The sequence below is a fragment of the Oncorhynchus tshawytscha genome, unplaced genomic scaffold, assembly GCF_018296145.1.
Source record: "Oncorhynchus tshawytscha isolate Ot180627B unplaced genomic scaffold, Otsh_v2.0 Un_contig_20043_pilon_pilon, whole genome shotgun sequence".
Lineage (NCBI taxonomy): Eukaryota > Metazoa > Chordata > Actinopteri > Salmoniformes > Salmonidae > Oncorhynchus > Oncorhynchus tshawytscha.
The window spans coordinates 1-14,622 of record NW_024606967.1 but is presented as its reverse complement, the minus strand read 5'-3'; the positions used below and the strand labels follow the sequence as shown (position 1 = coordinate 14,622).

Genomic DNA, 14,622 nt, shown 5'->3' with positions numbered 1-14,622 from the left:
CTACTCTGTTAGGACACAGGCATCTCTGATTGCAGCACACATAGGAATATAAGTATTACTTACTATGATGGTGTTACAGTAAGTCAAGTGATTGTGTTACAGTAACTCAAGTGATGGTGTTACAGTAACTCAAGTGATGGTGTTACAGTAACTCAAGTGATGGTGTTACAGTAACTTACAGTAGGGCAAAAAAGTATTTAGTCAGCCACCAATTGTGCAAGTTCTCCCACTTTAAAAGATGAGAGAGGCCTGTAAAAAAAATCCAGAAAATCACATTGTAGGATTTTTATTGAATTTATTTGCAAATTATGGTGTAAAATAAGTATTTGGTCAATAACAAAAGTTTATCTCAATACTTTGTTATATACCCTTTGTTGGCAATGACAGAGGTCAAACATTTTCTGTAAGTCTTCACAAGGTTTTCACACACTGTTGCTGGTATTTTGGCCCATTCCTCCATGCAGATCTCCTCTAGAGCAGTGATGTTTTGGGGCTGTTGCTGGGCAACACAGACTTTCAACTCCCTCCAAAGATTTTCTATGGGGTTGAGATCTGGAGACTGGCTAGGCCACTCCAGGACCTTGAAATGCTTCTTACGAAGCCACTCCTTCGTTGCCCGGGCAGTGTGTTTGGGATCATTGTCATGCTGAAAGACCCAGCCACGTTTCATCTTCAATGCCCTTGCTGATGGAAGGAGGTTTTCACTCAAAATCTCACGATACATGGCCCCATTCATTCTTTCCTTTACACGGATCAGTCGTCCTGGTCCCTTTGCAGAAAAACAGCCCCAAAGCATGATGTTTCCACCCCCATGCTTCACAGTTGGTATGGTGTTCTTTGGATGCAACTCAGCATTCTTTGTCCTCCAAACACGACGAGTTGAGTTTTTATCAAAAAGTTATATTTTGGTTTCATCTGACCATATGACATTCTCCCAATCTTCTTCTGGATCATCCAAATGCTCTAGCAAACTTCAGACGGGCCTGGACACGTCTGGCACTGCAGGATTTGAGTCCCTGGCGGCGTAGTGTGTTACTGATGGTAGGCTTTGTTACTTTGGTCCCAGCTCTCTGCAGGTCATTCACTAGGTCCCCCCATGTGGTTCTGGGATTTTTGCTCACCGTTCTTGTCATCATTTTGACCCCACGGGGTGAGATCTTGCGTGGAGCCCCAGATCGAGGGAGATTATCAGTGGTCTTGTATGTCTTCCATTTCCTAATAATTGCTCCCACAGTTGATTTCTTCAAACCAAGCTGCTTATCTATTGCAGATTCAGTCTTCCCAGCCTGGTGCAGGTCTACAATTTTGTTTCTGGTGTCCTTTGACAGCTCTTTGGTCTTGGCCATAGTGGAGTTTGGAGTGTGACTGTTTGAGGTTGTGGACAGGTGTCTTTTATACTGATAACTTCAAACAGGTGCCATTAATACAGGTAACGAGTGGAGGACAGAGGAGCCTCTTAAAGAAGAAGTTACAGGTCTGTGAGAGCCAGAAATCTTGTTTGTTTGTAGGTGACCAAATACTTATTTTCCACCATAATTTGCAAATAAATTCATTAAAAATCCTACAATGTGATTTTCTGGATTTTTTTTCTCATTTTGTCTGTCATAGTTGAAGTGTACCTATGATGAAAATTACAGGCCTCTCTCATCCACTTAAAAAAAGTGGGAGAACTTGCACAATTGGTGGCTGACTAAATACTTTTTTGCCTCACTGTAAGTGATGGTGTTACAGTAACTCAAGTGATGGTGTTACAGTAACTCAAGTGATGGTGTTACAGTAACTCAAGTGATGGTGTTACAGTAACTCAAGTGATGGTGTTACAGTAACTCAAGTGATGGTGTTACAGTAACTCAAGTGATGGTGTTACAGTAACTCAAGTGATGGTGTTACAGTAACTCAAGTGATGGTGTTACAGTAACTCAAGTGATGGTGTTACAGTAACTCAAGTGCCAAAATTAACGTCTGCCTTTGCTTTGTCCTCAGCTGCTACCCCCTGGAAAAAGAATTCAGGTACAAATCACAAACTCCTTTTATGCTTTGTGTTTTTATCTGTTAAAACGGCAAACGTCTCTGCTAGCCAGTTAGCATTCAGTCAGCTTACTGGGTTTTTCCGTATCCTTTCAGAATTCGAGACTTCACAAGTTACAGAGAAGAAGAGGACAGTCTATCAGATGGCTTTGAGTAAGAGACTTCATATGCATGTACAGCATCAGGGGAATAGCCGGGCTTTATTTTTCACATATCAATAAATTCCCCCTCAGTGGGTGGATGTGTGGTGGAGTGTTTGTTGGTTTGATTTGACCCTCTCCCCTCACCCTTTCCCTCCTCCACTCTGTCGCATCCTCTTCTCTAACCTCTATACCACTTGTTCTCTCTCTCTCCGTCTCTCTCACTCTCCGTCTCTCTCTCTCTCTCTCTCCGTCTCTCTCTCTCTCCGTCTCTCTCTCTCCGTCTCCCTCACTCTCTCTCTCCCTCTCTGTCTCTCAGATAAGCTAGATGAGATCCTGGCAGCAGCTCAGCAGACAATCAGCACCAATGAGGGGCAAGGGACGCGGGGTCAGGGGGCAAGGAGAGACAGGAGCCGGGGCTCCTTTTACGCCAATGAGGTGTGTGTGTGTTGGCGTTGCGTGTGCTGGCACTCGTTTTCACTAGTGAGATCACCTGTCATGAGGTTGAGAGGAACAGTTTGTCCTGTAGTGTTCCTATGGTAACACCCACATCTTTAGGAGATGCTACATAATGTCATTCAGTGGGTTAGCTTGATGCAACACCCATACAAATATGATTGATTTGACTGCCTAAGCTACTATACTACTAGATATGAACTATTTTACAAGTAATTGACAACTCTTTCATGAATAGTGAAGCTATTTTATTCACTTACAGTACCACAGTTTGCAAAGTGTATTCTGTTATAGAAGTTCTGTCCTTTCTGAACATTGTCCTCTGCTCCCTCTTCCCTCTCTTGCTGTGCAGCCAAATTACGACCAGTCAGAAATGGGGATGACCGGGCTGGGCTATGACCGCGCCCAGTTCACATCAGGCCACGCCCCTCCACATGGTATGCTGCGACAGAAATCCATCGGTGAGGCTGTCTGTCTGGCAGGCCCTCTGGCCGGCCTGTCCGTCTGTCTGTCCTCTAGACTCTTAAAGGCCTGTGCTGTAACACTGTCTGCAGCTGTAGCATACCATGTGCTTCTAGTCTGACTGTTCTGTCTCTGTCCTGGTTCATGTTGTAGTATGCTTCTGCTGTGGAGAATAGCAGTTTATATGTGTTGTACTGTACTAAAATGTTTGTAGGCTGATACACTGTTTCTAGGAGCTGTTCATCACAGAAGCTGGAACTGTGGTTGAATGTGACACAGCTAAAGACGATGGACTTCTCCTGTGACTCGCCAAGTAAAAGGCGGTATAACATCTCACCCTGTTGGCAAATGACCGTTGCTGTACCTTTACCAGTACATACAGAATGACATTGTTGGTCATCACCTCTGCTAGAGGACAGACAGGCTTTAAGATGAATGAGAGGATCGCCTGACAATTAGACAGACAGGCTTTAAGATGAATGAGAGGACCGCCTGACAATTAGACAGACAGGCTTTAAGATGAATGAGAGGATCGCCTGACAATTAGACAGACAGACTTACAGATGAATGAGAGGACCACCTGACAATTAGACAGACAGACTTACAGATGAATGAGAGGATCGCCTGACAATTAGACAGACAGACTTACAGATGAATGAGAGGACCACCTGACAATTAGACAGACAGACTTACAGATGAATGAGAGGACCGCCTGACAATTAGACAGACAGATGAATGAGAGGACCGCCTGACAATTAGACAGACAGACTTACAGATGAATGAGAGGACCGCCTGACAATTAGACAGACAGGCTTTAAGATGAATGAGAGGACCGCCTGACAATTAGACAGACAGGCTTACAGATGAATGAGAGGACCGCCTGACAATTAGACAGACAGGCTTTAAGATGAATGAGAGGACCGCCTGACAATTAGACAGACAGGCTTTAAGATGAATGAGAGGATCGCCTGACAATTAGACAGACAGACTTACAGATGAATGAGAGGACCGCCTGACAATTAGACAGACAGACTTACAGATGAATGAGAGGACCGCCTGACAATTAGACAGACAGGCTTTAAGATGAATGAGAGGACCGCCTGACAATTAGACAGACAGACTTACAGATGAATGAGAGGACCGCCTGACAATTAGACAGACAGGCTTACAGATGAATGAGAGGACCGCCTGACAATTAGACAGACAGACTTACAGATGAATGAGAGGACCGCCTGACAATTAGACAGACAGGCAGTTACAGAGACAGACAGACAGCCTCCCACATTAATCATCTGTTCTTTTGTTCAGCAGTATTTTCTCTGTACCATCCCTCTACCCCAGTCCCTCACCCATCTGATCACTCTGCTCTGTGTCTATCCTCCATCCCTCTACCCCAATCTCTCACCCATCTGATCACTCTGCTCTGTCTCTATCCTCCATCCCTATACCCCAGTCCCTCACCCATCTGATCACTCTGCTCTGTGTCTATCCTCCATCCCTCTACCCCAATCTGATCACTCACCCATCTGATCACTCTGCTCTGTCTCTATCCTCCATCCCTATACCCCAGTCCTCACCCATCTGATCACTCTGCTCTGTGTCTATCCTCCATCCCTCTACCCCAGTCCTCACCCATCTGATCACTCTGCTCTGTGTCTATCCTCCATCCCTCTACCCCAGTCCCTCACCCATCTGATCACTCTGCTCTGTGTCTATCCTCCATCCCTCTACCCCAGTCCTCACCCATCTGATCACTCTGCTCTGTGTCTATCCTCCATCCCTCTACCCCAAGTCTCTCTGATCACTCTGCTCTGTGTCTATCCTCCATCCCTCTACCCCAGTCTCTCACCCATCTGATCACTCTGCTCTGTGTCTATCCTCCATCCCTCTACCCCAGTCTCTCACCCATCTGATCACTCTGCTCTGTGTCTATCCTCCATCCCTCTACCCCAGTCTCTCACCCATCTGATCACTCTGCTCTGTGTCTATCCTCCATCCCTCTACCCCAGTCTCACACACATCTGATCACTCTGCTCTGTGTCTATCCTCCATCCCTCTACCCCAGTCTCTCACCCATCTGATCACTCTGCTCTGTGTCTATCCTCCATCCCTCTACCCCAGTCTCTCACCCATCTGATCACTCTGCTGTCTCTATCCTCCATCCCTCTACCCCAGTCCCTCACACATCTGATCACTCTGTTCTGTGTCTATCCTCCATCCCTCTACCCCAGTCTCTCACCCATCTGATCACTCTGCTCTGTGTCTATCCTCCATCCCTCTACCCCAGTCTCTCACCTATCTGATCACTCTGCTCTGTGTCTATCCTCCATCCCTCTACCCCAGTCTCTCACCTATCTGATCACTCTGCTCTGTGTCTATCCTCCATCCCTCTACCCCAGTCTCTCACCTATCTGATCACTCTGCTGTGTCTATCCTCCATCCCTCTACCCCAGTCCCTCACACATCTGATCACTCTGTTCTGTGTCTACACACATCTGATCACTCTGCTCTGTGTCTATCCTCCATCCTCTACCCCAGTCTCACCCATCTGATCACTCTGCTCTGTGTCTATCCTCCATCCCTCTACCCCAGTCTCTCACCCATCTGATCACTCTGCTCTGTGTCTATCCTCCATCCCTCTACCCCAGTCTCTCACCCATCTGATCACTCTGCTCTGTGTCTATCCTCCATCCCTCTACCCCAGTCTACCCCTGATCACTCTGTCTGTGTCTATCCTCCATCCCTCTACCCCAGTCCCTCACCCATCTGATCACTCTGTTCTGTGTCTATCCTCCATCCCTCTACCCCAGTCCCTCACCCATCTGATCACTCTGTTCTGTCTCTATCCTCCATCCCTCTACCCCAGTCCTCACCCATCTGATCACTCTGTTCTGTCTCTATCCTCCATCCTCTGTCCCTCTCTGATCTCTGCTCTGTGTCTATCCTCCATCCCTCTACCCCAGTCCCTCACCCATCTGATCACTCTGTTCTGTCTCTATCCTCCATCCCTCTACCCCAGTCTCACACCCATCTGATCACTCTGCTCTGTGTCTATCCTCCATCCCTCTACCCCAGTCCCTCACCCATCTGATCACTCTGTTCTGTCTCTATCCTCCATCCCTCTACCCCAGTCCCTCACCCATCTGATCACTCTGTTCTGTCTCTATCCTCCATCCCTATACCCCAGTCTCTCTCATCAGTCCTTTTCATCCCTCTCTTGTATCTCTCTGTGGTGAACTGCAGGGGTGACTGAAGAGGAGAAGTCCCATCTCAATCCTCCGGCCATGAAGTTTGCCCGAAGTCTCTCGGTTCCCGGCCCAGATGACATCCCCCCGCCCCCCACCACCGCCCCGCCAGACCCCCCCTTCTCCTCCGCCCCACCGCTGGGCTGGAGAGGGGGCAAGTCTTCCCAGCAGCCCTCTGTGGCCGTGTCCCAGTCCACCTCCACAGCAGCCCACTACCAGCTCTACTCTCAGTCTGTGCACTTCACCCACGGGGGCCGCGAAAGGGCAGGGGGGCCCAGTACCGGCGCTGGAGGAGGAGGGGTGGACCACACGCACCAGTACTCTAATGCCCCCGCCCACGCCGCTCAGAGCAGGACTGCCTCTAGGAAAGGGGGCTACCCAGGGGAGCCTGTTGGATCAGGAGGGGGAGGAGGAGTGGGGGGGGGCAAGGCTGCAGGTCTAAGGAGGGGCTACAGTAACGCCGCCCCACCTTCAGGCAGTGCCACAGTGATGCCCCAGCAGCAGCAGACCACCCAGAGCCAGCCGCAGAGGGCAGACCGCAGTGCGGCTGGAGAGGGAGTACCTAAAGGAGGGGGGGCGCGGAGAGGGAAGGGCCCTCTGGTAAAGCAGTCCAAGGTGGAGGACCTGCGGGCTGGCCAGGGCACGCTGGGGGGCAAGGCCCCAGTGGAGAAGAGCTCCATCCCCATCCCCACCATCATAGTCAAGGCCCCCTCCATCAGCAGTGGCAGTGGCCGCAGCAGCCAGGGCAGCAGTGTGGAGGCTGAGCCCACCCCCCCAGGGGAGACCGACAGAACCCAACCCCCCCACGGACCCCCTTCCACCCCAGCCCCACCACCCCTGCTCCTCCCTCCATCCCGGCCCCTCCACCACCCTCCTTCCGAGGCCAGGATAGTGACTTCACCAGCCAGTTTGGGGCGGCCATCGTGGGTGCAGCCCGCCGGGACAGGGAACGCTTCCATGAGGCCCGCAGGAAGAGCGCCTCCATCTTCATGTCTGCCGAGGAGGAGGTGGGGCCAGGGGGAGGAGGAGGAGGGGGAGGAGGAGGGGCAGGCAGGACACAGACCTCTCAGCAGCAGCAGTTCAGCCCCCAGTCCGGTGGCCCCCCCCCACGCCTCCGGCCCTCCAAGTCCATCGACGAGGGCATGTTCTCTGGGGACACCTTCATCCACCACACCCGCAGCATGCCCCCTGCCTTCGGCCTGCCAGAGTACTCCTCCCCGGCTCCAGACTACCAGCCCAAGTCTGTTCCGGCTGACTTCTACGGGGCGTCAAGCCGGCAGCAGGTCCCCTCTGGCACCACCTTCATCCACCCCCTGACAGGAAAGGTCCTGGACCCCTCGTCCCCCCTGGGTCTGGCCCTGGCTGCCAGGGAGCGGGCCCTGAAGGACGATGGCAGGATGAGGAGGGAGAGAGGGACCGAGCACCAGTTTGTACGACAGATGTCCAGTGTGGTGACATTCCCCTCCCAGGCCACCTCCCCACACCGGCTTCCTCAGCCACCCATTCCTCCAGCTCCTCCTATCTGGTCACCTCCTCATCCCTAGCCGCCACCACCTCCTCCACCAGCCAACCCCCCTCCCCCAGGATCCTCAGGGGTGCAGGCTGGGGCGAGGAGGGGGGAGGAGGGGAGCGGGAGAGGGAGGGTGGCGGGGCCAGAGAGGGGCTGAGGGTGCGCTTCTCTGAGGACAAAACAGTCCACACACATCACTACCAGTCCCAGCACTACCAACCCTCCTACAGGGAGGAAAGACAGAGGGAGAGGTCGAGAGAGAGGGAGAGGTCGAGAGAGAGGGAGAGGTCGAGAGAAAGAGAGCGGGACAGAGAGGGGTACATGAGGCAGCAGACAGCACCTACCCAGCAGCCCCATCAGCTGTCGTCCCAGCAGCCTCGCCAGGCCTCGTTTCTGAGGATGGAGAGTGAGGCAGGATACATCCTGTCTCTCACCCCACCATCTCCCCCCGCTACAGCCGCCCCGTCTCACCCTCAGGGGGGAGGGGGTTCCGGGGGCAGTGGCCTCATGGTTCTGCCGCCCCCTGCCCCCTCTGTGGATGTGGATGATGAGTTTGTGTTTGCTGACCCACTGCCCCCTCCACTGGAGTTTGCCAACAGCTTTGACCGGGGTGGAATGTCAGGTTATACACACCGTGCCATTATCAACAACCTGGCCTCCCGCCAGCAGCAGCAGCCCCCACCACCTCCCCTCCTCCCCCACCACCCCCTCCAAAAGACATGTTTATCAGTGGGTTCCCGGCCCACACCCCCTACCCTCCCCACAGGCGGGGGACTCTACCACCTCCAGCCTTACCTCCTATGACAGTGAGGTGGCCAACCTGACCCAGTCAGGAAACTCCCCACTCAGACATCACCCAACCCCCTTCCTCCACCCTCACCCTCCAGCCTCCAGCCCACAGGACCCCCGCCTCCCCCTCTGTCTCCCCCACCCCCACCCAGCTCCTTTCACAGACCCTCCCTTGCCATGACCCACTCTCACCACCTCTACAACAGCACACACACCGGGCGCTCCTCTCCTTCCCATGGGCGCTCCTCTCCTTCCCATGGGCGCTCCTCCCCACTCCTCCTCCCAAAGGTCGCTCCTCCCCCACCCAAAGGTCGCTTCTCCCCCACCCAGGGTCACTCCTCCCCCACCCAGGGTCGCCCCTCCACCATCCATAGGAGCTCATCCCCCACCCCTCCTCCCCACTCCATTGCAGGTTCCCCATCCTACCGTGGTCCCCCTCCCATCTCCTCCACCGCAGCCTCCTCTGGCCCCTTCCGGGGCTCTGCAGCCCTGACCTCCACCGCTCCCTGTACCACCACCACCACCACCACCACTGCTGCCACCACCACGAGGACCTCAGTCCAGCCCCACCAGGACAGGACACACACAGCCCCCTCTGGTTCTACAGCGGCCGGCCGCAGGATAGGGGAGCACCACCTCACCCCACAGCCAAGGCAGGGGAGTCCCAGGAGACGGTGGTGGACTCTGGGATAGAGGAGCTGGACAGCCGCAGCAGCAGTGACCACCACCTGGACAACATCCTGGCCATGAGCGGAGGAGCCAGAGAGAGGCTGGAAGAGAGGCTGGAGAGAGGGAGGGAGGGAGGAGGAGGAGGGGAGGGAGACAGGGCGGGAGGAGCAGACCTCCTGGAGTCGTACATGAGCTACCTGGACGGACAGACGTTTGACATGCACAACGCCACAGCCGCCGTCTCCACCTACCCCAAATCAGGCAGGTTCAGGGAGGGGGGGCGTGCGGCCGAACTACGCAGAGAGACCGGTACCGCCCCGCCCTCCTTCCAGTCACACAGACGGAGGGATGATGAGGAAGAGGAGGAGGAGGGCGAGGAAGGAGAGGAGGAGGACGATGGAGGACGGGAGGGTTATGGGATGACACAGAATTTGGGGCGTCCCACGTCACCCTACTTTGACCGGCCCCGGACCCCTGAGATGAAGCCTCTGTGGGGGTCAGAGGGTCAGTTAGTAGGGGACCAGGGGACCTACCTGGAGGGCCGGAGGCTGTACCCCCCCATATCCAGCATGAAGGCCAGCATCATCAATGAGCTCAGCAACAAACTGCAGCAGAGAGGGAGCCAGAGATCACTAAGTAGACACAGGTACTCGCTATGATATGTTAGAGGATATTTGGTGAGGTTGTGTGTGTTGATACAGGTAAAATTACTACAGTTATATTATCTTCAGTAGACCATAGATTTCAGTACAAAGGCCTGCATGTTTTACTTGTACATCAGTGGAGGCTGCTGAGGAGAGGATGGCTCATAATAATGTCTGAAATGGAGTCAAACCATGTGTTTGATGTGTTTGATACCATCTCACTGATTCCGTTCCAGCCGTTACCACGAGCCCTTCCTCCCCAATTAAGGTCCCACCAACCTCCTGTGTTGTAAACATCAATCACACAGCGATCTCTTGTCCTGGCGCTACTTGTGTATTTTGTGGGAATGGGTGAGTGAGTGAGTGAGTGTTTTACTATGTCAATTCTTCCCCATTTTTATGTCCCATGCTTTTGTCTCCGTCTGCTTTATGTCTCTCCTCCACCAGAAACAGGTAATTACACTCCTCCTTTCTCACACACTGTCTGTTTGACTGGACATAAAACATTTCCCCTTTCTTCAATTTACTGCCTGTGTTTCAACAGCCAGAGAAAAGAAAAGCAAGTTCCTGTCTACTCAGCACAACTTTAATAGCAATTAGCTGCTGCTAACATCCTGAGCCTCATATTGCTAGCCAATCTAACAATGTCCGTCTTCAGGTGTAGGCTACTAGTGAATAGTGGTGGTGAGGTTGGGTAACGGGTTATGAATGGTGGTGAGGTTGGGTAACGGGTTATGAATAGTGGTGGTGAGGTTGGGTAATGTGTTATGAATAGTGGTGGTGAGGTTGGGTAGCAGGTTATGAATAGTGGTTGTGAGGTTGGGTAGCAGGTTATGAATAGTGGTGGTGAGGTTGGGTAGCAGGTTATGAATAGTGGTTGTGAGGTTGGGTAATGTGTTATGAATAGGGGTGGTGAGGTTGCAATGTGTTATGAATAGTGGTGGTGAGGTTGGGTAATGTGTTATGAATAGTGGTGGTGAGGTTGGGTAATGTGTTATGAATAGTGGTGGTGAGGTTGGGTAATGTGTTATGAATAGTGGTGGTGAGGTTGGGTAAGGTTATGAATAGTGGTGGTGAGGTTGGGTAGCAGGTTATGAATAGTGGTGGTGAGGTTGGGTAATGTGTTGTGAATAGTGGTGGTGAGGTTGGGTAATGTGTTATGAATAGTGGTGGTGAGGTTGGGTAATGTGTTATGAATAGAGGTGGTGAGGTTGGGTAATGTGTTATGAATAGTGGTGGTGAGGTTGGGTAATGTGTTATGAATAATGGTGGTGAGGTTGGGTAATGTGTTATGAATAGTGGTGGTGAGGTTGGGTAATGTGTTATGAATAGTGGTGGTGAGGTTGGGTAATGTGTTATGAATAGTGGTGGTGAGGTTGGGTAATGTGTTATGAATAGTGGTGGTGAGGTTGGGTAAGGTTATGAATAGTGGTGGTGAGGTTGGGTAATGTGTTATGAATAGTGGTGGTGAGGTTGGGTAGCAGGTTATGAATAGTGGTGGTGAGGTTGGGTAGCAGGTTATGAATAGTGGTGGTGAGGTTGGGTAATGTGTTATGAATAGTGGTGGTGAGGTTGGGTAGCAGTTATGAATAGTGGTTGTGAGGTTGGGTAGCAGGTTATGAATAGTGGTGGTGAGGTTGGGTAGCAGGTTATGAATAGTGGTGGTGAGGTTGGGTAATGTGTTATGAATAGGGGTGGTGAGGTTGGGTAATGTGTTATGAATAGTGGTGGTGAGGTTGGGTAATGTGTTATGAATAGTGGTGGTGAGGTTGGGTAATGTGTTATGAATAGTGGTGGTGAGGTTGGGTAATGTGTTATGAATAGTGGTGGTGAGGTTGGGTAGCAGGTTATGAATAGTGGTGGTGAGGTTGGGTAGCAGGTTATGAATAGTGGTGGTGAGGTTGGGTAATGTGTTATGAATAATGGTGGTGAGGTTGGGTAATGTGTTATGAATAGTGGTGGTGAGGTTGGGTAATGTGTTATGAATAGTGGTGGTGAGGTTGGGTAATGTGTTATGAATAATGGTGGTGAGGTTGGGTAATGTGTTATGAATAATGGTGGTGAGGTTGGGTAATGTGTTATGAATAGTGGTGGTGAGGTTGGGTAATGTGTTATGAATAGTGGTGGTGAGGTTGGGTAATGTGTTATGAATAGTGGTGGTGAGGTTGGGTAATGTGTTATGAATAGTGGTGGTGAGGTTGGGTAATGTGTTATGAATAGTGGTGGTGAGGTTGGGTAATGTGTTATGAATAGTGGTGGTGAGGTTGGGTAATGTGTTATGAATAGTGGTGGTGAGGTTGGGTAATGTGTTATGAATAGTGGTTGTGAGGTTGGGTAATGTGTTATGAATAGTGGTGGTGAGGTTGGGTAATGTGTTATGAATAGTGGTGGTGAGGTTGGGTAATGTGTTATGAATAGTGGTGGTGAGGTTGGGTAATGTGTTATGAATAGTGGTGGTGAGGTTGGGTAATGTGTTATGAATAGTGGTGGTGAGGTTGGGTAGCAGGTTATGAATAGTGGTGGTGAGGTTGGGTAATGTGTTATGAATAGTGGTGGTGAGGTTGGGTAATGTGTTATGAATAGTGGTGGTGAGGCTGGGTAATGTGTTATGAATAGTGGTGGTGAGGTTGGGTAATGTGTTATGAATAGTGGTTGTGAGGTTGGGTAATGTGTTATGAATAGTGGTGGTGAGGTTGGGTAATGTGTTATGAATAGTGGTGGTGAGGTTGGGTAATGTGTTATGAATAGTGGTGGTGAGGTTGGGTAATGTGTTATGAATAGTGGTGGTGAGGTTGGGTAATGTGTTATGAAGAGCCCCTCTATGTACCGTAGGTACCGTATGTGTCATTGTCATTCCTTCTTTTCTGTCCCTAGGTTTTCAGAAGACTCCGCCTCGGCCCTGAGCCCCCCCTCAGTTCGTTCCCTGTCCCCCTCCCCTATCCACCACTCCCAGCCCGCCCTGTCCCTGTCCCCCACCCCTTCCTCCCAGTACCCCAACTGGAACCGTCCCCGTCCCCCCAGCCCTCTGTGGCTGCCGTACAGCCCCCTCCACGCTCCCACTCTCCCCTGTCCTCCCCACCTACTCCCCTTATCCCACCTCCCCTAAACACCGGCCTGTGTATCGCACCAAAGCCCTGGAGTTCCAGTTCATTCCAAGTAGAGAGTCCAGGAAGGCAGAGTCCCACCACCTGCAGCGTAGGAGAGCCCCCAGTCCCCTCATCTCCCCTCAGAGAGGCCCAAACTGGGTCCCCCCCCCCTCCTCCCTCCCCCTCCTCCCCCACCACACCCCTCTACAGCAGCCTCTATGAGCTTCGCGGCTCTATGACCCCGCCCTCACCCGCTAACCACATGGGGGACCCCTACTTCTCCCCTTCCCCTCCTCTCTTCGCCCCCTCTGGTGCCCCTCCTCCCCCAAACGCCTCCCTGTTGGTGTCTCGCTCCCTCTCCCCACACACTTTTTATCTGGTAGCTCATCCCCTCCCCTGCACCCTCTCCCCGCTCCCCCTGCCTGAGCTACCCCCACCTCCCTCCCCCAGCCCCCTCCAAGCCCTTTGCCTCCAAGCCACTGCCTTATTGGACCAAATACGACGTGGCTGATTGGCTGGGATACCTGAACCTGGGCGAGCACAGGGAGCATTTCCTGGACAACGAGATCGACGGCACTCACCTGCCCTCCCTCACCAAGGAGGACTATCTGGACCTGGGGGTGACGCGTGTCGGACAGCGCATGAACATCGCCCGCGCTCTGAAGAGAGTGACTGACAGGTAAGGGGAAGAGCGATGGATGGCTGAGAGGATAAGAGGACAGAGATAGGCCTGTCTTGTAAAATAAACAAAGATAAAACAAATCCTATGCCAGGTTGTAAACCTCTGCCTATCTCTGTCCTCTATCTCTGTCACTCTTGTCTCTGTCCTCTCTCTCTCCTCTCTCTCTCTCCTGTCTCTCTCCTGTCTCTCTCCTGTCTCTTGAATTGAAATCAGGCTCAAAATTCATGAATGTGTTATTCAGTTAGTATGGCACTGGGGCAGCTCTTACTCTTGTTAAAGCATCCATTACTGGCTCAAACAAAACAAAAAAATGACTTTAATCTCTCTATTCGTTCCCAAGGCTCTCCAGCTCTCCTTTTCCCATTTCTGCTCTGTCACCACGAGGAAGAAGAGATGATGGGAGTCGGAGCTGAGAAGACAAACAGAAAGAGAAAGGAGGGGGGATGGAGTCAGTGAGGGAACAGGAGAGAGAGAGGCCACAACTGCTGCTATCCATGATGGATTCACACAACAAAAGCAAAGGACCTGATTTCACCCAGAGGGAGGACCGATCAGGAAAAGAGAGGGGAAATGAGGGATGGAACAAGGGCTGACCAATGCCTGGTACTCAGGGCCTGGTAGCTGACTCTCACAGATACACTCGCATGCACACAAATACAGTAACACACACAAGCACTGACTCTAATGTCAACACACACACACAAACACTACGAGGATGGAATGACTGAATGTACATTGAGGCAACAAATAACAATATGAGTAAAACAGTGACAAAACTTTGCCCAAAATATTGAGAGAAACAATCAAGTTGTTTAGCTTTTTCATCTGAGCAGTTCTTAGTGTTGTTGGGGAAAGAGAGAACAAGGATTGTCCTCATTATTAACACTAGTTAGAGCTTTCTCCACCTGTCT

General features: G+C 51.6%; 1 protein-coding gene across 1 annotated transcript; it reads left to right on the top strand.

Moving 5' to 3' along the window:
* Positions 1–1,705: 1,705 nt before the first annotated feature.
* On the top strand, positions 1,706–13,712 carry LOC121842344 (SH3 and multiple ankyrin repeat domains protein 1-like). The gene is given in 13 exon segments (XM_042312333.1): positions 1,706–2,010; positions 2,125–2,181; positions 2,488–2,606; positions 2,977–3,085; positions 6,330–7,153; positions 7,156–7,856; positions 7,898–8,000; positions 8,217–8,458; positions 8,559–8,669; positions 9,043–9,411; positions 12,818–12,979; positions 13,174–13,372; positions 13,413–13,712. Coding segments are annotated over 12 exon segments (3,249 nt in total). The 5' UTR covers positions 1,706–2,010; positions 2,125–2,171.
* Positions 13,713–14,622: the final 910 nt, after the last annotated feature.